This window comes from Oncorhynchus mykiss, chromosome 12 (genome assembly GCF_057628025.1).
Source record: "Oncorhynchus mykiss isolate SJ-2025 chromosome 12, ASM5762802v1, whole genome shotgun sequence".
NCBI classification, from domain to species: Eukaryota; Metazoa; Chordata; class Actinopteri; order Salmoniformes; family Salmonidae; genus Oncorhynchus; species Oncorhynchus mykiss.
Window position 1 is genome coordinate 56,689,087 of NC_143033.1, and position 25,536 is coordinate 56,714,622.

General features: G+C 45.2%; 2 protein-coding genes across 2 annotated transcripts in view; one reads left to right on the forward strand and one right to left on the reverse strand.

Moving 5' to 3' along the window:
• The first annotated feature begins 1,229 nt into the window (after positions 1-1,229).
• On the forward strand, positions 1,230-12,279 carry LOC110537817 (cysteine-rich transmembrane module-containing protein 1). The gene is made up of 3 exons (XM_021624225.3): positions 1,230-1,455; positions 2,129-2,480; positions 11,678-12,279. Exons 2-3 carry the CDS (start codon positions 2,153-2,155, stop codon positions 11,788-11,790), a joined length of 441 nt encoding a protein of 146 aa, XP_021479900.2. The 5' UTR covers positions 1,230-1,455; positions 2,129-2,152; the 3' UTR covers positions 11,791-12,279.
• Positions 12,280-14,371: 2,092 nt separating this feature from the next.
• Positions 14,372-25,536, reverse strand: part of LOC110537818 (teneurin-2) — a 73,381-nt gene continuing 62,216 nt past the window's right edge. Inside the window, exons 20-28 of the mRNA XM_021624227.3 lie at positions 23,705-23,937; positions 22,945-23,099; positions 21,659-22,533; positions 21,127-21,302; positions 19,825-20,060; positions 19,156-19,452; positions 17,266-18,886; positions 17,017-17,147; positions 14,372-16,880 (exon numbers count right to left, since the gene is read on the reverse strand). Coding sequence (XP_021479902.2) covers positions 16,143-16,880; positions 17,017-17,147; positions 17,266-18,886; positions 19,156-19,452; positions 19,825-20,060; positions 21,127-21,302; positions 21,659-22,533; positions 22,945-23,099; positions 23,705-23,937 — 4,462 coding nt within the window. The 3' untranslated portion in view covers positions 14,372-16,142. The remainder of the gene's footprint in view (positions 16,881-17,016; positions 17,148-17,265; positions 18,887-19,155; positions 19,453-19,824; positions 20,061-21,126; positions 21,303-21,658; positions 22,534-22,944; positions 23,100-23,704; positions 23,938-25,536) is intronic.

Genomic DNA, 25,536 nt, shown 5'->3' on the forward strand with positions numbered 1-25,536 from the left:
ACTGTTGACTAACCCCATTCCGTACAAATTTGCGCAACTGTGACATTCAAACAAGGCTGCAATGAAAACGAATGGGACTGTAGCGACTGTGTTGGCACGTGTGAACTACTTTTCTATTCAAGCGTTGGCACATGGTAATGGCCCAATAGTATTGGAGAAAAGTTTTAAAAAACTGACCCCTTTGACACTGTATGTTAAATTGTGATGTGTCATGACGGAACGTACAGCACACATAATGCAACTCATTCTGTGTCAGGTGTAGCACTTCTCTCACAGATTAAAAACAAGGAAGGGACAGGGTAAAGGGGGATACCTAGTCAATTGTAAAACTGAATGCATGACTCTCAGGACTCTCAAAATCCGCTACAGCCGCTGTTTACTTCTGAAGATGACTTTAGCGCCGCCCTAAAAACCCGATTCAAATTCGTCACAAACCTTCAAATAGGTATGTAATGACATATTATATAAACTCTTTATAGTGTTTTATTTATATTTTAGAGGTGATAAGTTGGACAGATCGAGTGAAAAAAACAGTTTCTCCACACGGCTTATCTCCCCCTTTCCCTATCACGCAGTAGGTTTCGCTTCTGACGTTTTTAAAAAGACCCGACGGAGATCATTGCCTTCTTCAATTATGCAGAGACGGGCAGCATGATGGCCTTGTCATTGATTTTGCTGGAAAGGGGAGAAATTGTGCTTTACAATGGTGTTCATATTACAGTTGACCTGGGAGTATTACGTTTTTTGGGTGCTAAAATAAGTTCAGTTGTACGTTACAGCGCAATGTACAAAAGAGCGTTAGTTAACTATACAACTTCACAAAAAAAGTATCTACATTTTTCTCTCTAAACAAGTGGATTATTTACTTGTATATTTTTAAAAAACAATTATAGATCTAACTTCATTGGAATATATCTACAACTTACCACAAAATCATTTTGTTGAAATATCTCCAAAAGTTGTGATGACACATTGGACATGTTTTGTTGAGCAGAGCAAATGCAGCTAGAAAAAGTGTTGGAAAAATAATTTGTTGACATCTTGTGGTCTTTATATGTATTACAGGGGGGAGGGGGTAGTTACCCCAGGGGGCTAGTTACCCCCTACTACCCTAGTAGTATTACAATGAAATGCCACCAATGTAAAGTTCAAATGTGAGTGTGATCAGCAGAGTGAAATTACTCATGGTTGTGACGTAAGGTTATAAGAGGTGGGGGGATAACGGAGTCAGATGATAGTAGGCCAAAATCGGCCGACCGGCTCAGCTGTCTCTAAGACATCAACGCACCCATCAGCTAGTTTTCCGTTGCTGCCAGTGAAAACGGAGGAGCGCGCCAGCAAGCAACACTCAATGGATTATACAACGTAATTCAAGAAAAAGGCTGTGTTGATGCCAATCCGAACCAAGAAGAGAGAAAGAAAGCACATTACAGATTACAGTTCATTCAACCCGAGGTAATACTGACATTATTCACTAAGACATACTATAGGTCGTTTTAACAAGGGAAGAGTAGAAATGGTCTGCATGATTTATTTATTCTTGAATGTCTAGAATCTGTCTAAGTAAACTAAGGAAAGATTGAATATAACATTGGTGCTGAAGCTGCCTACACTATAGTTGAACATTTTTTTAAACGTCAATAACTGTGAACAAATTACCCTAGAATAGTATTTTATGGATTGGAATAGCCAGCCACTGAATGGGCTCTTGGCCATATGATCCACATACTTCTTCTGATTAACTGTGTCTGTGGAAGTGGAAAGTATTGCCTATAATTAAATTCAGACCCTGGCTTGTTCACTCATTATCATTACACTGTTAGAATAGTTGTGCCTCCAGAGTGGAATGTCACCTCTCAGACTGAGTCAGTCTTTCACAGTCAGTCACAGGGCTGACATCACCCCACTCGATGCAGCAGCAGGGCAACAAAGCTCTCATTCACTAGGTTGGACTGTTTTCAGTTAAACTTAAGCAACATGCGCATTCTCCACTCCAATTACAAGACAAGGGATTCTGACAGTCAATTGTCGTGGCTTTCTCATTCTGTTTCTGACATTTGGTCAGAGACATTACTTGTCACATGCCATATTTATGCTTTTGTTGTTTTGTGATTTCCCACATTCCTAGGCGGATTCGTCTTGCTGTCCACAGATGAATTTTGATCAGCCGCCTCCTTATGGGGGCCCTGGCCCCTCTGCCCCAGGATACCCTGCCCCTACAGCACCTGGGTATCCAACCCCCATGGCCCCTGTGTACCAACCCCAAGGGTTCCCAGATCAGGGATACCCAGCCCAGGGATACCCTGCTCCGGGTTATCCACCCACAGATCCATCCTACTCTAACTTCCCCCCAGGACCCCCAGGTTTATACCAAGGGCAGCCAGGTTACCAGGGTTACCAGATTCCGCCTCAGCCACAGTTAGGATGGCAGGATACATCCCCTGGTGCACAAATGTATGGAGAAGCCCCTAAGAACACAGGTGAGAGCTTGGAATTATGAAGCAGCTATGGAAATTAATACATAGAATAACCCACTGACCCACTTTTGTTTGGCTGTGTATCTGAATAGATTATTGTATACAGGGGTTAAATGTGGAAGTCAGAGGTGGAGGAGCCCTATTTTTACCGGGTTAGGTTAAGCCAGGGTTGACTTTAAGACTAAGGGTTAGAGATAGATAATAGGCCAAAATTGGTGTTAGGGTTCTTTTTAGTCTTCGTAATGGATTGCCAAAGGACCTCTGAGAACTCCTTCCCCTTCACGCGATGTGATTGAGATACTTAATATCAAAGATGTTTGCAGTCACGCCACACCCTTACTGTACCAACGTGACCTGTCACTATAAAAGGCAGTGCGGTGTGACATTCTGTCTTTCTTCACTCACGTTTGTGTTTTACATTACGAGATTGCTATTAATCCCCTTCGGATTACTTCCTTACAGAATTACAATTCTTCAACAATTCGGAGGTGCTGTGAGTAGTTGATGTTAATCTAGTCAAATCAAAGAACATTTTATTTGTCACATGTGCCGAATACAACCTTACCATGAAATGCTTGACAAGCCCTTAACCAGCAATGCAGTTTGAAGAAAAATAAGAGTTAAGAAAATATTAACTAAATAAACGAAAGTAAAAAAATAAAGGAGCAACAAATAAAATAACAATAACGAGGATCTATATACAGGGGGTACCAGTACCGAGTCAATGTGCGGGGGTCCAGGTTAGTCGAGGCAATTGAGGTAATATGTACATGTAGGTAGGGGTAAAGTGACTATGCATAGATAATAAACTGCGAGTAGCAGCAGTGTAAAAAGGGGGGTGTCAATGCAAATAGTCTGGGTAGCCATTTGATTAGCTTTCCTCTAGGAGCTTATGGCTGCAGGGAAGTTCCATCTACATTGAAAGTGTGTACGGCAGCCATCTCTATGGATCATGACCAGAGTGCGGATGCATTACTACAGGCACACCCTCTAGTATCACAATTCATGAAAGTTGCTCTCAGGCTACGGCCACCCAAGGCTCCTTCAGTACCCTCATGGGAGTTAGATGTTGTCCTACGATCATTTATGACTCCACCATTTGAGCCCCTGTCTTCACTTGAGCTATGGGAGCTCTCAGTCAAGACTGCCATTCTATTGGCTATGGTTTCAGCCAAGCGAGTTAGAGAATTACAGTACATGCACTTTTCTACCCAACCTTCATGCCTCACTTTAGCTGAAGATGGATCTAAGGCAGTGCTTTGGCCAAATCCAGCATTCTTACCTAAGGTCCTTTCATCATCACATGTTAACCAGCCCTTAATCATAGCAGCATTTCACCTGCCTCCCTACTCCTCACAGGAGAGTCGTGAGTTGCATACACTTTGCCCGATTAGGGCATTGAGTGCCTATCTTGCTGCAACAAGAACTGTTAGTCAAACAGAACAGCTTTTTGTGTGTTATGGGGAAACACTCTCTCAACCCAGATACAGTAAGTGAGCATACCGTGAACCTTGTACATACCTATCAACCACCGTGAGATGGATGTTCGAAACAGAGGCCTTCCACTCTTGGTGCTTTTGCACCCAATTGAAGCCTCATGTTGTAAGTTCTAGCTTTCAGCTTGCTTGTGTATACAGTTGTATATCACAGTTGAAATGAATTTCTTATCCTGTTGGGTAATTATATTCTGTTGCATCCTGTGGTGGATACAAGGTTTAGTTTAACCCTAACCTTTAAAAATATATATTTTATTCTACATTTCTCTTTGGACGCGTAGGGTGCTGGAGCTTTTTTCTGAATCAAAATGGTGGTGGGTGTGACAGTGGGCGTGGCCAATGGCGTCACCGCCAACCAAAAATGTTTGAGGCCCTCCTTTTGGCCCCAGTGACAAAATATTGCTGTTGTAAAGCTAATTTCCTGCAATTCTATACATTTTATAATGGGGTCTGATATGTATATATATGTATATATATGTATATATATGTATGTGGACACTTCAAATTAGTGGATTCGGCTATTTCAGCCACACCCGTTGCTGACCGGTGTATAAAATCGACCACACAGCCATGCAATCTCAGTAGACAAACATTGGCAGTAGAATGGTCTTACTGAAGAGCTCAGAGACTTTTAATGTGACACCGTCATAGGATGCCACCTTTCCAACAAGTCAGTTTGTCAAATTTCTTCCCTGCTAGAGCTGCCCCGGTCAACTGTTATTGTGAAGTGAGCAACAATGACTCATCTGTGAAGTGGTAGGCCACACAAGCTCACAGAACGGGACCGGCAAGTGCTGAAGCGCTTAAAAATTGTCTGTCCTTGGTTGCAACACTCACTACCGACATCCAAACTGCCTCTGGAAGCAACGTCAGCACAAGAACAGTTTGTCAGGAGCTTCCTGAAGTGGGTTTCCATGGCCGAGCAGCTACACACAAGCCTAAGATCACCATGTGCAATGCCAAGCGTCGGCTGGAGTGGTGTAAAGGTCGCCACCATTGGACTCTGGAGCAGTTCTCTGGAGTGGTGAATCACGCTTCATCATCTGGCAGTCCGATAAACAAATCTGGGTTTGACGGATGCCAGGAAAACGCTATCTGGTCAAATGTAAATTGTAGTGGAGGAGTAACAATGGTCTGGGGCTGTTTTTCATGGTTCAGGCTCCTTAGTTCAAGTGAAGGCAAATCTTAATCACTACAGTATACAATGACATTCTAGACAATTCTGTGCTTTCAACTTTGTGGCAACAGTTTGGGGAAGGCTCTTTCCTGTTTCAGCAAGACAATGCCCCCATGCACAAAGCGAGGTCCATACAGAAATGGTTTGTCGAGATCAGTGTGGAAGAACTTGACTTGGCTGCAAAGAGACCTGACCTCAACTCCATCGAACACCTTTGGGATGATTTGGAAAGCTGACTGCGAGCTAAGCTTAATCGCTCAACATCAGTGCCCGACCTCACTAATGCTCTTGTGGCTGAATGGAAGCAAGTCCCCTCAGCAATGTTCCAATATCTAGTGGAAAGCCTTCCCAGAAGAGTGGAGGCTGTTGTAGCATCAATGGGGGGACCAACTATGTTAATGCCCATGATTTTGGAATGAGATGTTCGACGAGCAGGTGTCCACATACATTTGGTCATGTAGTGTAATTTCCTTACATTTTACACATTTTGCCATGATTTATGCTATCTGAGTGACTCAAACATGATAACAAAATCAATAAAGAGAAAGGGGATACCTCGTCAATTGCACAACTGAATGCATTCAACCAAATGTTTCTTCCGCATTTAACCCAACCCCTCTGAATCAGATTGGTGTGGGAGCTGACTTAATCGACGTCCAAGTCATCAGCTCCTGGGGCCCATACCATGACAAAAATAAGGGCCCCATACCATGACAAAAATTAACCTGAATGCATAATGTTTGGAAATGTTAGACTGTCTAGCTTTTATTTTGGTGATTGTTAGTAAATTTGGTGATTTTGGTCATAAAAAGGTAAATAGGCTCATAATCTTCTCTACATACTTTACACTGAGTGTACAAAACATTAGGAACACCTGGTCTTTCCATGACAGAGACAGACCAGGTGAATTCAGGTGAAAGCTATGCTCCCTTATTGATGTCACTTGTTAATCAGAAGGGGAGGAGCCAGGTTAAATAATTATTTTTAAGCCTTAAAAGACAATCGAGACATGGATTGTGTGTGTGTGTATGTACAGTCATGGCCAAAAGTTTTGAGAATGTTTCACAAAGTCTGCGGCCTCAGTTTGTATGATGGCAATTTGCATATACTCCAGAATGTTATGAAGAGTGATCAGATGAATTGCAATTAATTGCAAAGTCCCTCCTTGCCATGCAAATGAACTGAATCCCCAAAAAACATTTCCACTGCATTTCAGCCCTGCCACAAAAGGACCAGCTGACATCATGTCAGTGATTCTCTCGTTAACACAGGTGTGAGGAAGGCTGGAGATCAATCTGTCATGCCGATTGAGTTCGAATAACTGGAAGCTTCAAAAGGAGGGTGGTGCTTGGAATCATTGTTCTTCCTCTGTCAACCATGGTTACCTGCAAGGAAACACGTGCCGTCATCATTGCTTTGCACAAAAAGAGCTTCACAGGCAAGGATATTGCTGCCAGTAAGATTGCACCTAAATCAACCATTTATCGGATCATCAAGAACTTCAAGGAGAGCGGTTCAATTGTTGTGAAGAAGGCTTCAGGGCGCCCAAGAAAGTCCAGCAAGCGCCAAGACCATCTCCTAAAGTTGATTCAGCTGCGGGATTGGGGCACCACCAGTACATAGCTTGCTCAGGAATGGCAGCGGGCAGGTGTGAGTGCATCTGCACGCACAGTGAGGCGAAGACTTTTGGAGGATGGCCTGGTGTCAAGAAGGGCAGCAAAGAAGCCACTCCCTAAATTTGATCAGCATATCGATTGCGCAACCAGGGGTGGAAAGACCTTGGATCATTGTTACTCTAACTTCCGCGACGCATATAAGGCCCTGCCCCGCCCCCCTTTTGGAAAAGCTGACCACGACTCCATTTTGTTGATCCCTGCCTACAGACAGAAACTAAAACATGAGGCTCCCACGCTGAGGTCTGTCCAACGCTGGTCCGACCAAGCTGACTCCACACTCCAAGACTGCTTCCATCACGTGGACTGGGACATGTTTCGTATTGCGTCAGACAACAACATTGACAAATACGCTGATTCGGTGTGCGAGTTCATTAGAACGTGCGTTGAAGATGTCGTTCCCATAGCAACGATTAAAACATTCCCTAACCAGAAACCGTGGATTGATGGCAGCATTCGCGTGAAACTGAAAGCGCAAACCACTGCTTTTAATCAGGGCAAGGTGTCTGGTAACATGACCGAATACAAACAGTGCAGCTATTCCCTCCGCAAGGCTATCAAACAAGCTAAGCGTCAGTACAGAGACAAAGTAGAATCTCAATTCAACGGCTCAGACACAAGAGGCATGTGGCAGGGTCTACAGTCAATCACGGACTACAGGAAGAAATCCAGCCCAGTCACGGACCAGGATGTCCTGCTCCCAGGCAGACTAAATAACTTTTTTGCCCGCTATGAGGACAATACAGTGCCACTGACACGGCCTGCAACGAAAACATGCGGTCTCTCCTTCACTGCAGCCGAGGTGAGTAAGACATTTAAACGTGTTAACCCTCGCAAGGCTGCAGGCCCAGACGGAATCCCCAGCCGCGCCCTCAGAGCATGCGCAGACCAGCTGGCCGGTGTGTTTACGGACATATTCAATCAATCCCTATACCAGTCTGCTGTTCCCACATGCTTCAAGAGGGCCACCATTGTTCCTGTTCCCAAGAAAGCTAAGGTAACTGAGCTAAACGACTACCGCCCCGTAGCACTCACTTCCGTCATCATGAAGTGCTTTGAGAGACTAGTCAAGGACCATATCACCTCCACCCTACCTGACACCCTAGACCCACTCCAATTTGCTTACCGCCCAAATAGGTCCACAGACGATGCAATCTCAACCACACTGCACACTGCCCTAACCCATCTGGACAAGAGGAATACCTATGTGAGAATGCTGTTCATTGACTACAGCTCGGCATTCAACACCATAGTACCCTCCAAGCTCGTCATCAAGCTCGAGACCCTGGGTCTCGACCCCGCCCTGTGCAACTGGGTACTGGACTTCCTGACGGGCCGCCCCCAGGTGGTGAGGGTAGGCAACAACATCTCCTCCCCGCTGATCCTCAACACTGGGGCCCCACAAGGGTGCGTTCTGAGCCCTCTCCTGTACTCCCTGTTCACCCACGACTGCGTGGCCACGCACGCCTCCAACTCAATCATCAAGTTTGCGGACGACACAACAGTGGTAGGCTTGATTACCAACAACGACGAGACGGCCTACAGGGAGGAGGTGAGGGCCCTCGTAGTGTGGTGTCAGGAAAATAACCTCACACTCAACGTCAACAAAACTAAGGAGATGATTGTGGACTTCAGGAAACAGCAGAGGGAACACCCCCCTATCCACATCGATGGAACAGTAGTGGAGAGGGTAGCAAGTTTTAAGTTCCTCGGCATACACATCACAGACAAACTGAATTGGTCCACTCACACAGACAGCATTGTGAAGAAGGCGCAGCAGCGCCTCTTCAACCTCAGGAGGCTGAAGAAATTCGGCTTGTCACCAAAAGCACTCACAAACTTCTACAGATGCACAATCGAGAGCATCCTGGCGGGCTGTATCACCGCCTGGTACGGCAACTGCTCCGCCCTCAACCGTAAGGCTCTCCAGAGGGTAGTGAGGTCTGCACAACGCATCACCGGGGGCAAACTACCTGCCCTCCAGGACACCTACACCACCCGATGTCACAGGAAGGCCATAAAGATCATCAAGGACATCAACCACCCGAGCCGCTGCCTGTTCACCCCGCTATCATCCAGAAGGCGAGGTCAGTACAGGTGCATCAAAGCTGGGACCGAAAGACAAAAAAACAGCTTCTATCTCAAGGCCATCAGACTGTTAAACAGCCACCACTAACATTGAGTGGCTGCTGCCAACACACTGACACTGACTCAACTCCAGCCACTTTAATAATGGGAATTGATGGGAAATGATGTAAATATATCACTAGCCACTTTAAACAATGCTACCTTATATAATGTTACTTACCCTACATTATTCATCTCATATGCATATGTACATACTGTACTCTATATCATCGACTGTATCCTTATGTAATACATGTATCACTAGCCACTTTAACTATGCCACTTTGTTTACATACTCATCTCATATGTATATACTGTACTTGACACCATCTACTGTATCTTGCCTATGCTGCTCTGTACCTTCACTCATTCATATATCCTTATGTACATATTCTTTATCCCCTTACACTGTGTACAAGACAGTAGTTTTGGAATTGTTAGTTAGATTACTTGTTGGTTATTACTGCATTGTCGGAACTAGAAGCACAAGCATTTCGCTACACTCGCATTAACATCTGCTAACCATGTGTATGTGACAAATAAAATTTGATTTGATTTGATTCTCTCCAGGAAAAACATCAGGGACAGACTGATATTCTGCAAAAGGTACAGGGATTGGACTGCTGAGGACTGGGGGTAAAGTCATTTTCTCGGATGAATCCCCTTTCCGATTGTTTGGGGCATCCGGAAAAAGCTTGTCTGGAGAAGACAAGGTGAGGGCTACCATAGTCCTGTGTCATGCCAACAGTAAAGCATCCTGAGACCATTCAGCCAAGGGAGTGGGCTCACTCACAATTTTGCCTAAGAACACAGCCATGAATAAAGAATGGTACACTCACATCCTCCGAGAGCAACTTCTCCCAACCATCCAGGAACAGTTTGGTGACGGAACAATGCATTTTCCAGCATGATGGAGCACCTTGCCATAAGGCAAAAGGGATAACTAAGTGGCTCGGGGAACAAAACATCGATATTTTGGGTCCATGGCCAGGAAACTCCCCAGACCTTAATCCCATTGAGAACTTGAGGTAGGTGGACAATCAAAAACCAACTAATTCTGACAAACTCCAAGCATTGATTATGCAGGAATGGGCAGCCATCAGTGTGGCCCAGAAGGTAATTGTCAGCATGCCAGGGCGGATTGCAGAAGTCTTGATAAAGAAGCGTCAACACTGCAAATATTGACTCTTTGCATCAACTTCATGTAATTGTCAATAAAAGCCTTTGACACTTATGAAATGCTTGTAATTATACTTCAGTATTCCATAGTAACAGCTGACAAAAATATCTAAAGACACTGAAGCAGCAAACTTTGTGAAAATTAATATTTGTGTCATTCTCAAAACTTTTGCCCACGACTGTACTGTTCAGAGGATGAATTGTAAGAGCCTTTCAACATGATATGGTAGTAGGTGCCAGACGCACTGGTTTGTGCCAAGAACTGCAACGCTGCTGGGTTTTTCACTCTCAACAGTTTCCCCTGTGTATCAAGAATGGTTCACCACCCAAAGGACATGCAGCCAATTTGACACAACTGTTGGAAGCATTGGAGTCAACATGCTTTCGACACCTTGTAGAGTCCATGCCCCGATGAATTGAGCCTGTTCTGAGGGAAAAAGGGGGTGCATCTCAATATTAGGAAGGTGTTCCTAATGTTTGGTATGCTCCGTGTATATTTTTATTTTAGTTTAAGTTTACACTGAAAAGTTTTCCCATCCTGAAAAATATGAACTAATTTCTAGTCTTTTTTTGAATGTTTGGATTTTGGTGGCCCATAAAATAAATATTAGGCAGCCTGCCCAATACTTTTCCATGCAGAAAAACCCTGTCTTTAACCCAAGGTGCAGGAGCCAGGTTCTGTGAAGCTGAGGCACAACTTAACCACTGCCTGTATATACAGTATATGCATAAATCAACTATTTTACCATTTTATAGAAAGGATTCTTGATGAGTAGTTGAGGTGCAGAATTGTCAGTGATATTTGTAGAGTAGGCCAGTACAACTCAATGAACACTAATATATAATTTTCCCAGCATGGAGACAGTCTGGGCCAGGCAATCTCTGGCTCTGTGACGAGGCCAAAGTGATTAAATGGATTTGAACACTCATAGGAATGAAATTCAACTTAACCTCGCTACCCATTGAAGAGTCATGACACTAATAGCAGAACTGCTTGCTTGATCCACTTTCCTTCGGTCCCTGCTTCTGACAGTGGTCACCCCTAATCAATGGAGTTCCACTCAGTGAGAGTCTGATCAGACCCCAGGGGCATCCAATTCCAGCTCCCAGTCTAAACCCATCTTGCTCTTGCCGGAAGTGAGGTTTTGTGAATCTGCCCTCATTCCCTTAACACACATTGACATTACTAGTAAGGCGAATTAATGCCTGATAGCTAATGAGTGTCGTAACATGGAGTGGCCTAGCTCTGGCCAATTACTAGTATATGTGTCTAAATAATGGATACAAGCTTTTTGTTTTTCCAATATTATGAACATGCATGTGTGTCAGTGGAGGCTGCTGAGGGGAGGAAGGCTCATAATAATGGCTGGAATGGAATTAATGGAATGGGTTTGATGTATTTAATACCTTTCCACCGATTCCGCTCCAGTCATTACCACGAGCCCGTCCTCCCCAATTAAGGTGCCACCAACCTCCCGTGATGTGTGTAGATAAGAGGGACTGGGAATACAGCATTGAATAACTTCTCTTTGTCTTCGTCTCTATCAGTGTATGTGGTGGAGGACAGGAGTCGAGATGGCGGAGGCGGAGGGGAGCACGCCTGTCTCACGGCCTGTTGGACGGCCCTTTGCTGCTGCTGTTTGTGGGACATGATGACCTGATCCCTGAACCTGGCGAGACGAGACCTCACTGTTACCTCACCATGTCCTCCCCAGAGAAATCTTCCACGGTGTAAAACCGTCAGGAAGTTAACTGATCTTTTACTTCCTGTCTCTTTGTCTTATTTGTTGTAACTTTATTATGCTCGCTAAATTGTTGCATACGTGACTTTGTACATCATACGGCAACTAAAAACCTAGCCTGAACACTCAAAGTACTAAAGCTAACTTTAAAAATATATAAATATTGACACATCTTCGCCGAAAACAATGTTGATAATCGGTCTAAATAATTAACAGTTTATATTTAATTATATTTTTAGTTTTTTTCATATTAGAGATGTTGGAAACTTACTTTTATCTTTCATCCCCACCTTTAAATATTTGCTTTTCATGGTAAAGAAAACTAGACTGAACAAAAATATAAACGCAACATGTAAAGTTTTGGTCCCATGTTTCATGAGCTGAAATAAAATATCCCAGAAAAGCTTATTTCTCAAATTTTGTCCACAAATGTGTTTATATCCTGGCCAAGATAACACCACCTGACAGTTGTGGCATATCAAGAAGATGATTAAACAGCCTGATCATTACACAGCTGCACCTTGTGCTAGGGACAATAAAAGGCCACTCTAAAATGTACAGTTTTGTCACACAACACAATGCCACAGATGTCTCAAGTTTTGTCAACCAGAGCTGTTTAATTTCTCTACCGTAAACCGCCTCCCAACATTGTTTTAGAGAATTTGGCAGTATGTCCGACTGGCCTCACAACCACAGACCGACCACGTGTAATCACTGCAGCCCAGGACCTCCACATCTGGTTTCTTCACCTGCAGGATCATCTGAGACCAGCCACCCAGACAGCTGATGAAACTGAGTATTTCGGTCTGTAATAAAGCACTTTTGTGGGGAAAAACTCATTCTGATTGGCTGGGCCTGGATCCCCAGTGCGCCCCTGCCCAGTCATGTGACATCCATAGATTAAGGCCTAATGAATTTATTTCAATTGACTGATTTCCTTATTTGAACTGTAACTGAGTAAAATTGTTGAAATTGGTTTCCAAGTGTTTGATACCATTCCATTCATTCTTTTCCAGACATTATTAAGAGCCGTCCTCCCATCAGCAGCCTCCAATGGTTTACAGCTAGAGCTATTGACATTTAAATATGCGCATTTTAGCTGTGTGTCTTAGTCAGGTGACTATATTTGCACAACTTATTTTGGGCAGTGCTTCTCACCCCTCTGGCTTAAAGCTCTCATGTGGGTTGAGTGTGGGGCCAGGGAGGTCTCTGATTCTATTTCTGAAAGGTCAAGATTTAAGCCCTGTTTATACCTGGTGCTAACATGTGTACTGATCTTGTCCACATTCTGATCACCATCAGTTATTTTAATCATCTACACCTGTCTAAAAATGTGGGCCCAATGAAAATGTGAACAATATCAGGACACATTGCACCAGGGTATAAACAGGGTGCAGTGAGTTTGATCTGCATGTGTGAAAATAGCTGCAACTCGTTCAGAACAGTCCGGACTGCTGAGTATCTCTGCCTACCGCTGTTCTATAAAGGTAGATGATTCTACGGTCATGGACGGGGCTCAGTCCTACTGTATGTCAATGGAGATGTTAATGATTAAATCTGCTTGTTAGCTTGGAGTCCCAACCTCACACTTCACTGCAGTACTCCAGTCTTTCATATACGTTAGTGCCGGGGGTCAAAGATGCTTCTGGCAGGTGCTAATTAAAATGGTAAAAATAACCTGGGAGCCATGAGAACCGACTGCAGCTGACAGGAAGAGGTTTGCCTCCAATGATCTCAATTTGAACGATACAATACCTGCCTTTAATATACATTTACCTCAGTAGTGCAAAGGAAGCCAATTTGACCTGTCAATCAGTATTTGACAGATTAAATTGCTTTGATTTATTCACAATTTGCTAATTTTACGCTAATGACAAAAATACTGTAAGTGCTCAATGGAAGTTGAGGGTAGGTACTGCCAACACACTGACACTGACTCAACTCCAGCCACTTTAATAATGGGAATTGATGGGAAATGATGTAAATATATCACTAGCCACTTTAAACAATGCTACCTTATATAATGTTACTTACCCTACATTATTCATCTCATATGCATACGTATATACTGTACTCTATATCATCGACTGTATCCTTATGTAATACATGTATCACTAGCCACTTTAAACTATGCCACTTTGTTTACATACTCATCTCATTTGTACATACTGTACTCGATACCATCTACTGTATCTTGCCTATGCTGCTCTGTACCATCACTCATCATATATCCTTATGTACATATTCTTTATCCCCTTACACTGTGTACAAGACAGTAGTTTTGGAATTGTTAGTTAGATTACTTGTTGGTTATTACTGCATTGTCGGAACTAGAAGCACAAGCATTTCGCTACACTCGCATTAACATCTGCTAACCATGTGTATGTGACAAATAAAATTTGATTTGATTTGATTTGAAGGTAGTTAAGTCTCCCAAATTACCCTCAGGAAAGCACGTCGATCCACAGCTGCTTGCTGAAAGTGGAAAAAGAACTTCATGCAACATGAAAAAACACGTTTATTCTGATAAACCTTCCACATTATCCTCGTCTAGTGTAAAGAATGTTTCATGATACCTATTCATGTACATATTGACATCCGTACTGTGGTTCTTCACAGTGAAAAGATACTTTTTACAGATATGGTTGGTTACAGAGAAACCACTAGGTAAAAAATGAATTAAAATCTCCAGTTTAAAGGGGATGTTTGAGTTTTGGCAATCAAATCAGTCAAAGATCAGTATGTAAACCCCTTTTCTATGGATCTTCACAGAACTATAGTTAAACCACCTTTGAGAAATTTACAAATTAGACAGCTTTCAGGACATGGATCTCTGTTGCTGAATGAATGTGAATGTACACATTTAACTTGGTAATGTATAGGGAAACATGTTTCACAGTTGTAAAGACAAAAAAAAGTAAACAATATAAAAACACAACATACACCATAATTTAGGTAGACCTTTACTTGACACCCAGTGTCATAACACATTATGACACGGTCATAACAACTGACATAACTTGTCATAACCTGTCATAATATGGTCATAACACTGTCATGTGTCTTGTCCTGCTCCTGCATTCATCCCAGTCATCAGCAACAGAGCACTAGCGTAGGTGCATGTCTGACATCAACGTGTGTGCAATATATATATATATATATATATATATATATATATAACAAGCATACTGTTGACACATAGGCTATGGTGTAATGGAATGTTTTGCCTTGTGTGGTAGGTTTGGTGGGTTTTGACACTTATGTAGGTGTCATAACCAGCCATAAAATAATGCACCTTATGTCACAACAGGTCTAAATATATGTGTCATGACAGTGTTATGACCATATTATAACAGGTTATGACACGTTATGTCAGATGTTATGACATGGTTCTGACCGTGTAATAACGTGTTATGATGCTGGCTATCAAGTGTTACCATATTTTATCTGTAGCATGTCTTGGGCTGCAAATTCAAATATGTATTGAGAAAACTTTAATATATATATATATATTTTAAAAGACATGTATTTCATCCTCAATACAAATTCTTCATGATTGTCATATAGTGCAAACAAAAAGAGCAAGAAAAAAAACGACTATCCAGTGATTCCATTTGTATTTTTCTTGAAATTGTGAGAGAGTTATCCTGACTTATCTTGGATAAGTCAACAGGAGTGCCCAAGTGAATGTCTTGTTTCAAAGTCTACAGCACAGGAACATACAAATCTACATATATGTCATATCCTCAATCTCTGTTGTCGTTAAATTAAACCATATTTTACTATGTACTCTGAATGAAGAACAATTGAGCGTCCTTAAACATTGCTCATGGTTATGATGATGTTGGCAAGTGATGGCTCTATGTTCTTCAGATGGTGGCCTGAGACAGTTCAAGAGTTGTTTAGCCATTAGAAATAAAAGCCTCGACTGTGTTGTCATTGTCTGCGTTGGGTCGGATACGTCTGATATGCTGTTGGAATAGCAGTTAACCCTCACTGGCATCAATACCAATCCCTCAAAAAAGAGTGAAAAATAATTTCAATTTTTTTCCACATAAAAAAGTCTGTACAGTTCATATCATCAGTAGTTAAGGGTGCTTTTTTAATTCATAGTCTGAACTCATTCAGGCGTTGTTTTTTGCCTTCAGCAAGATATCTGTTTTGTGAGATTGTGTCCTCTCAGATGCCCCTGCAGCACTGCCAAGGGAAACCCCATGTATACTCTCCCTAGGAGATGAAGTGTCAGAGGGGCTGTGTTGTATTGTACTCTGTTACCTCTTGCCCATCTCCTTCTGTCTGAGGAACTGGATGTTGCTGCTGCTGTCTGCCAGTTCTGGGTACTGCTCCACAGGCAGCACATAGTACCCATCGTAACCTGGCACCTTCCCTGCTGCTAGGAGCTGCTGCCTCTCTCCCTCTGCCCACAGCCTCCCACCCTCTCTGCTTTCTCTCAGACACTGCTGCTCCCTCATCCAGGCCCCCGACAGGGCCCTCTGGTGGGCCTGCTCCAGCAGGCGACCCCGTTCCTTCTCCAGCACGTCAGCCGCCAGGCCGTAACGTACACTCAGGGACAACGCTACCGTGTGGATCTCCACGGTGACGCCCCGACGAGAGCGGCCGCTTACGGTCACGTTGACGCCATTCTCCAGGGCTTTCCTCCCGCTGCTCAGTCCTAGAGACAGCAGGTCGCTGTCAGCCAGGCCCAGCTTCACAAAGAAGTGGCAGTCCTTCCCGTCTACGGTGTAGTGGGTTCCCTCCAGATAGATGGCGTTGTTCAGGACTTGGGCCACCTTACGGCTGTCCTCGCTGGCCAGGCCGGACACTCCCGTCACCACATGGCCCTCCTTGATGGCTAGCATCATGCCTCGGCCCACAATGGGGATTTTGGTGCCGAACCAGTACCCAGGCTTGTCCCGTTTGGCCCGGTGCTCCTTGTTGAGCAACCTCCCCTCCAGGGCCATGAAGGCCTGGTTATAGCGCTCCGCTGCATGCTGCACCCCTGTGATCAGCTGGAGACAGAGCAGAGGGTCGGCCAGTCACTTGATTATTTTGTTTAAATTAATAAACATAAAAAACATGGAGATTTGCCTGTGTAGTCTCAGTAATCAGTAGCTCAAATATATATGTATTTGATACATAACTCACCTGAGCAGTCTCACAGTCCTGGCTTGCTAGTAGTTCATAAGGAGGCTCAACAAAATACATGGGGTGTCTGGGGAAGCCTGGTATGATGTTACTGAGCTGGAAACCGAACATCACCAGCCAGCTCTTCACATCTACAAAATAGGGCAAGAGTATTAATGAATTAGAACATGTCAAGATGTCATAACAACATACTTAGCTCACTTGATGGATCTTTTTGCATAAGAAAAAGCAAACTCAAATCATCCTCACCTGTCACATAGCTCTTGACGTCGATCATGTCACTGAGTGGGTTGTTGTTCTTGAACATGTACAGATTGAACGGGGATGGCTCCTTGCCAATCTTAGGTAGGAGTTTATGGTCTGGAGCAGTCCATCTGCCTGCCAGCACGTCGTAGTCTCTCTGGCCAAAGTGCACCAGCTTAGTGAGGGGGTCGTAGAGCCCTCCGTGGAAGCCCACCGCCATGTTGAAGTCAGGGTTGGAGTCGTGGTACACCTCCCCGTAGGCAGTGTACTGGAGCTGCTTGACCATCTGTCCGTTGCTGCTGAACACGGCGAGCGGCGTGCCCGTGTTGTCCGAGGCGATGTAATACTCCTCCCCGCCGGTCACCTCCATGGCAAACAGATGGCCCTGCAGGTCGTAGTAGAAAGAGGTGATCTCCCCTCCAGAGTGGTTGTACACGTGGGTTATCCTGCCGGGGTAGTTGAGATCTGCGTAGAAGAACTGCAGGTGCTCTCCCTCATTGGTCTTCCTGGAGATGCGGCGGCCCAGGCCATCGTAGCGGTAACGCACGCTCCACCCCCTGGGCGTACGGCTGTACGCCTGCTCCAGCAGCCCGTTGGAGTTGTAGAGGAAGACGTCAGCGCCGCGCTGGCCCAGGACGCCGTCCTCATCCACGCGGTACTGCATGTCGCCCAGGCGGGTGATGCGGTCGCGCAGGTCGTAGCGCAGCGGTAGCAGGCGCGCGCTGTTCCCAGGGTTCAGCAGGTGCAAGTTGCCGTTCAGGTCGTAGCTGTAACGCCAGGTGGACCAGTCGTTGACTTTGACCCCGACAAGCTGGCCGTCACCGTCATATTCATAGCGGTACTGTGTCGTGTTAGCATATGGCCCGATCTTCAGCTCTCTCTTGATGACCCGGCCCATGCTGTCATACTGTACCGTCATCCAGTACATGAGCGAGCGGAAGATCTCGTACTGCACCTCTTTGATGCGGCCGTGGGCGTCAAAGTGCTTGCTGAGGGTCATCACTGCCGTGGTGATTATCTGGTTGACGTCATAGTAGATAATGCCAAACTTGCCAAAGTGCTCCACCTTGCCTGAGATCTCATCGTAGCGGTAGAGGTCCACGGGCAGGGGCGTCTCGCCGATCACAGGCTTGATGCTGGCCACACGGAAGCTGTTGTCGTGGTAGGTGTAATCAAAACGGGCGTTAACCATGCCCTCCTCAGAGAAGCGGTACATCTGTTTGTCCACTAGGGGGCCAACTTTACGGTAGCGGATGGTGCAGGAGAATCCCCCACTCTGCAGGTTAACCATCTTCAACACTCCGGCTGTATCGTCGTAGCCGAACGTCACAGCTGTGCCGTCGTACAGAACCTCAGACAGCTTGGCCAGCTTGCCATACTTATAGATTACGCGTCGACCTGTGCCTAGGTAAAAGGTGGCGCGGGGTCGCCCGTCTTCGCTGAAGTCGTGGATGACTGTGGCGTTGCTCTCGGGAGGGTTGTAGATGTTGCGAATGTAGCCGATGGACACGTGGGTGGACATGGTGTGTCTGGCCATGCTGGGCATGGTGACAGAGATGATACGCCCCGAGGTGTCAAACTCAAACACATACTGCCTTTGACTCTGCTGGAGGTGCAGCACCATGGACTGGGGAAGGAAGATAGAGAAAACAAAAAAAGGTACATCCATTTGTATTCTCTACTGTACATCCACAATAACAGAGACCTTGAAAAACTTCTCACAAAAAAAAAACTCAGGGACAGGCAAGAGTAAAAACGCTGTTCCCTTGCAGCTTACAGCATGCACGCCAGGCAGACAGACAGACAGAGACAGACAGACAGGCAGGCAGACAGACAGGCAGACAGGCAGGCAGGCAGACAGACAGTCACATCCAGTAGTGTATCAGAATGACTCACCCTGTCCAGATAGCTGAAGCTCCACACCTTGCCGTCCACAAAGGTGCGTGAGAGGATGCGTCCGAAGGTGTCAAACTCGCTCCTCTGGCTCATGCTGCCTCTCTGCAGGCCCACTAGGCGTCCGGTGGGGGAGTAGGACACGTTGACCACAGCCAGGCTGCTGCTGGGAAGCCAGGTGGCTGGACGGCCCTGCTGGTCATACATGATCCTCAGTGTGAACTTACGGTGGTCGTCATAGATCTTCTCTGTGCGAGTGTTGCGGTCAAAATCAATGGAGAGGAGGTTCCTGCCATGGGCCTGTGCAGAGTGTGAGGGAGGACATTTTATTAGTCATAGGTATAGCTAGGTCAAAAATGATTGGCACCTGACTGTACATGAAACATGAGAGGAAGACATCCTAAGCCTGTATAATCATCTGCATTCTGATAAAATCAAATGTTTTTATGGGTGAAAAACTACATTTTCTCTCTTTTGCTCAGAGCTGGCTGTGTATCATATATAGTTAAACACAACATTACTCTACAAATCCTATATTGTAGCTCTATTTTCCTTCTCAGTGATAGAGAGGGACTTCAGTTTGACAGAGAGCAAGCTGCATTGATTAAAAAACCTCCAGAAATGGATTGACATTAGAGACTGAGCACTTTAAGTGCATTGTGTCCAGCTTACTCTCAGCTTCCTGCCATAGACGGTCACTTTGCTCTTGATGAGTTCCTTCCTCATCCTCCACTCGATAGAGTTCAGCCCGCTGTCAGTGGGAAGACTGATGTTGCGCTGACCAATGGTAGGGCTGACTGAGCCGGCTAGGATATGGGGCTCTGTGTGGAAGCTGAGGCCCATGCCATTGGCATACGATACTCTTAGAGTACCATTGTAACAGAACTGGTAGTTGTTCCGTACTTGGTCTGCAGGGGGAGCAACAGACACAGGCACACACACACAAACAGGCACACACACACACACAAACAGAGACACACACACAAACAGAGACACACACACACACACACACACACACAAACACACACAGGTTGGATTAGAAGTGAGAAACTGAGGGCACATTTTATTACAGAGAAGACATTACATTTGATCTGATTGAATGCTCTGCATTAGGGGAAATGCAGTCTCTGGGGCTGGATCTGTGTACTTTTCTACCAGACAATAACAAGTATCCTCTCTCATAATGACATGACCAAAGATAAGAGGGTTTTTAGTCTTTCAGCAAAATGCAGAACACGAGATTTTTATTCCATTTACATGCAGTAATGAGATCATGTACTACATTTGAGGAGGAAAGGTACCTGGAAGCAAAATAATCCATGGAGCTTAATGCGAAGGAAACTTCCCGAACACGTCTAACCAGACGAGAGTACTCAAAACCAGCTTTTAACAGCTTTCAAACTCAATTTATCTCCCTGAAACAGTAGAAGCAAACTTTGGAAGCCTTTATAGACAGATTTACTTTGTAGAGTCCATTTCAGTCAGAACTCTCGCATTAGATTGAAATAAAGTGTGCAGTTTAAGGTAGCCAAGTCGCTTTCCCTCTTTTATGAGCCCCCCAGGGCACACTTTCATATAAATCTCTTCAATTCTTATTCTCGCGGCTCCAGTAGTTTCCAGACGTACAGATGAGATTGCATTTATTTTCTGTCACACCCCCATGGGTCAGTAGGGAAATCTATACTCTCTCCTGCTCTTTCCTCCACACTGTTAAACAGCTGAAATAAGCTCTGGGATCAGGGGCCTTCTTGTTGGGCAGCAGCCACCTCCTATGGCGCCCACAGACACAGATGAAGATTTACTGTGTCCTAGGTAATGAATTTCCACCTTAATCGCATTTGTCATAGGACTGTAACAAGTGTCAGGTACCCTAGGGTGTTGGAGTTGGGGAGACAGAGAGAGCGAGCTGGGTAGGGGATTATAGTACTGTAGTTTAAATATGAGAAGGATGCTTTTAGGTGACATGTTTGCTACCTTGCACCACAGTGTAGGACGCCTCCGCAGAGGACAGGTTGGTGATGACGGTGACATCATCATCCCTGTTGGAGCTCTCCATGTCGATGTTGATTGACTGGTCTATCTCCCGGTGCAGGCTGGTCACCACTCCCGTGGGGTAGGTGACGTTAGTCAGACGCCCCTCACCGTCATACCTGCATGGGAAGAGTAGGATGGAGCTGAGTCGAGGGGCCATGGAGGAAAAATCCTACATGTGCTGGAATGTTTGTCAAACGTGAGACCAACAGATGTCATCTAGCACTCAGAGCAGTACCAGGGTCAGACACCAGACGGTGACAATGTGACATGACACATACTGTTGATTTGACTCCCGAGTGGCCTGACGGAATCCAGACTTCTTTTTCTCTCTGACTAATGCATTACTTCCACACCAATAAATGGCTATTGCTCCTTTTCTTCACCTAATATTAATACACTGCACTGTGAGCTATACCACTGAATACGTTAGGCTAATTTACAGTCACACATACACTAGTTAATTCCCACATACTCATAAAAGTTGGTCCATCCAGTCTCATCAGCCTTGGAGGACAGCAGGCCCGTGTTCGCAGCATAGCTCATCAGCGCCACCTCCTGGTTGAGGGCAGATACAGAGCGCAGGCCACCGGCAGGGTCCAACCCCAGGGTGACCACCTGGTTCTCAGGCAACAGCACCAGCCTCAGCTGGCCAGATCCGTCTCTCCTCACCCTCAGGGTGTTGTTACAGTTATCAGCAACAGCAGCCAGCTCCATGTCCGGCCCGTAGGTGAAGTTATAGAGAGGTTCCCCGGTGATCAGACTGACTGTCTGTCTGTGGAGCCCATCTCTACTGAACACATACAGCTCCTGCTCCCGGGGTGACCCCACCTCATATAGCCCCACTGGCGTGGCCACGGGCCTGTCGCGCCGCACTGCCCGCACACGGATGTTGTTGAGGTCAGCGATGAACAGCGTGCCGTCGGGAGACACGGCGAGCGAGGTGGGGGCGTTGAGCCCGGCGTCTGTGGCGTAGCCCTCGTCGCCAGAGAAGCACTGGCAGTTGACGTCGTTCTTGCAGTCGCACTCGGAGGTGGCGCCGGCCAGCAGAGAGGTCTCTCCGGAGGCGCTGACCTGCCGCACGCGGTTGATCTTCTTCTCGTCCGTCTCGGCGATGTAGAGCACACCGGTGTGGGAGATGGCGATGGCCGTGGCGCTCTCCAGGGCAGAGTGGATGGCCAGCTTGCTCAAGGAGTAGTCGATGCCCGGGACCTGGCAGTGCATGGGCCTCCCAGCGATGATGCTGACCTGGTGGTTCTCTGTGATCCGGAGGATCACGTTGTTCTCTAGCACGTACAGGGAGTTGTCTGTGGGGTTCACCGCCAGGTCTGTGGGCCACTCCAGGCGCACCTGGATGAACAGTTACACAACACATAAGTAATCACAAATCCACTGGAACTCCCCAGTGCTCTTTAGATCTCCAAGTCTTTACGCAAATTCCTCTCTTTCACACACTATTCAGAAGAGAGCACAGCTAGGATAGCTTGGATAGGTGGGTATAAATACTGTCAATTGATGACAGCAAAGAGGCAGCCCTCTTTGTTGGACAGTAGTAGATGTATCCCTTTAAAGAAAAGTCTCTCATGCTTAGTGTATTTGGCCATAAGGCAGAGGGGGGGGGGGAAATAGGACAGATGGGGATATCATTTAGACTGCAGACTCTCTTCCCACCTGGCTATTAAGAAAAACATATAGCCTCAGTACTACACAGGTTTCCTGCCCCAAAGGACAATTTTTTTGTCCCCCAGTTTTTCTCCCCACCTGACTGACGTCCATGCTGGAGTCACAGCTGAGTGGACGGACCGCTGTGAGGTCATTGGTCTTGATCACGGTAGAGATGATGCCGTTTTGGTCCACCCTACGGATCATGGTGGCGTCAACAAAGTACATTAGGCCGTTCTTATCCACCGCGATCCCTGACAGACAGAAAGATGGAGGCAGAGTTAGAAATCATAACATTCTGACATATCAAAACTAGTTCTACTTTACATCTGGGGCTGCTAACACAAACAGTCAAAACACTGTCAAAGTTGGGCTCATCAGGCATTCTGCAGCGTTGTAACCTCATCCTGACATCAGAATGTCTCTGTGTTAGAGTGTCACCTCTGCTGTGACACCAAGTGACAGTGTTAACACTCCGCCTGGCAGTTTGGTGTCAAGAAGACCCGCTGTTTCTGTTCCAGGTCACTGCTCTGAACAAACAGATTGCAAATCACTCGTTTACATACACCCTCCCTCCTGAGGACACCACTAGATAGATACTGAGTGACAGCTAAAGACCCCAAAAGAATAGCAGGTGAACATGTGTAAACTCACACAATATGAGTGTTTCCTACAAGGGGGTATAAGTGACAGACTGTAAGTAACAGTCAGATATAACTAAATAATCCTGATGGAAATGAGATGTGTGGATCTGATTTTATATGGAATGTGTGGAGCAGAGCATCCCTAAAATAAGGAAAGGCTTCAGTCACTGTCACCTTCACAGTAAGAGTTGATACACTAAGCCCCTGGAACTCACCCCTAGGGCTCATGAGTGTGGCCTCCGCGGCCTTGCCCCCGTCCCCACAGCGGGCCTCGTCGAAGGGGACACACTGCTCGCCGGTCCCAGCCACCACCTGGGCATTGTCCAACAACTGCCGCCCGCCGGTCAGTGAGCGCACGCGGTAGATCTGTCGAGAGTTGGTGTCCGAGAGAAAGACCGACCCAGACAGCGGGTCCACCGCTAGGTAGTACTTGTGTGTTGGGTTGTTCCTAGGTAGATAGGAAATTAGAGAATATTCTAGATAGATAATCCCTCAAAGGACTGAGCCAGAGAATATAGGAATACAAGAGAGATGACATACAGGTAACCATCACTTTTGCTAAAGCTGTATGTCAGGCAATGTTACCAAGCTGGAGGATGCCAAAAGTGCTTCAACAAAGTACTGAGTAAATGGTCTGAGTACTTACAGTACCAGGTTTGGACACACCTACTCATTCAAGGGTTTGTCTTTATTTTTTACTATTTTCTAGATTGTAGAATAATAGTGAAGACATCAACACTATGGATTAACACATATGGAATCATGTAGTAACCAAAAAAGTGTTAAACAAATAAAAATATATTATAGATTCTTCAAAGTAGCCACCCTTTGCCTTGATGACAGCTTTGCACATTCTTGGCATTCTCTCAACCAGCTTCATGAGGTAGTCACCTGGAATGCATTTCCAACAGTCTTGAAAAAGTTCCCACATGTGATGGTGTGGGGGTGCTTTGCTGGTGACACTTTGGTGGTGACACACATAAAAGGCACACACCCGACCTCAACCCAGTTGAGATGGTTTGGGATGAGTTGGACCGCAGAGTGAAGAAAAAGCAGCTAACAAGTGGAACAGAGCAACCAACAAGTGCTCAGCATATTATGCTGAGCACTTGTTGGCGGCTTTTTCTTCACTCTGCAGACGACGTCCGCGGCTCCAGAGTGGAAACTTTTAAAGTTCTTGAAATGTTGAAATTGTCCGGATTGACTGACCTTCATGTCTTAAAGTAATGATGGACTGTCGTTTCTCTTTGCTTATTTGAGCTGTTCTTTCCATAATATTTTATTTTACCAAATAGGGCTATCTTCTGTATACCACCCCTACCTTGTCACAACACAACTGATTGGCTCAAAAGCATCAAGAAGGAAAGAAATTCCACAAAATACCTTTTAACAAGGCACACCTGTTAATTGAAATGCATTCAAGGTGAATACCTCATGAAGATAGTTGAGAGTATGCAAAGAGTGTGCAAAGCTGTCATCAAGGCAAAGGGTGGCTACTTTGAAGAATCTCAAATATAAAATATATTTTGATTTGTTTAACACATGATTCCATATGTGTTATTTCATTGTTTTGATGTCTTCACTATTATTCTACATTGTAGAAAATAGTGAAAATAAAGAAAAACCCTGGAATGAGTAGGTGTCAACTTTTGTTGAAAAACATGTCATGTTTTTTTTTTTTACTTTGCAAAAAATGCAGCCTTATTCTAAAATTGATTAAATCGTTTTTTTTCACTCATCAATCTACACACAATACCCCATAATGACGAAGCAAAAACAGGTTGAGAAATGTTAAAAATTTAAAATTAAAAAATGAAATATCACATTTACATAAGTAAATTGGTCACCTCCCTGACCGAGGCCCTTCAATCCCAATTGCTCAGTTTGGCCAAGCAGCCAGCTCTAGGGAGAGTCTTGGTGGTTCCTAACTTCTTCCATTTAAGAATGATGGAGGCCACTGTATTTTTGGGGACCTTCAATGTTGCAGAAATTTGTTGGTAGCCTTCCCCAGTTCTGTGCCTCTACAATATTTTCTCTTGAGGTCTAA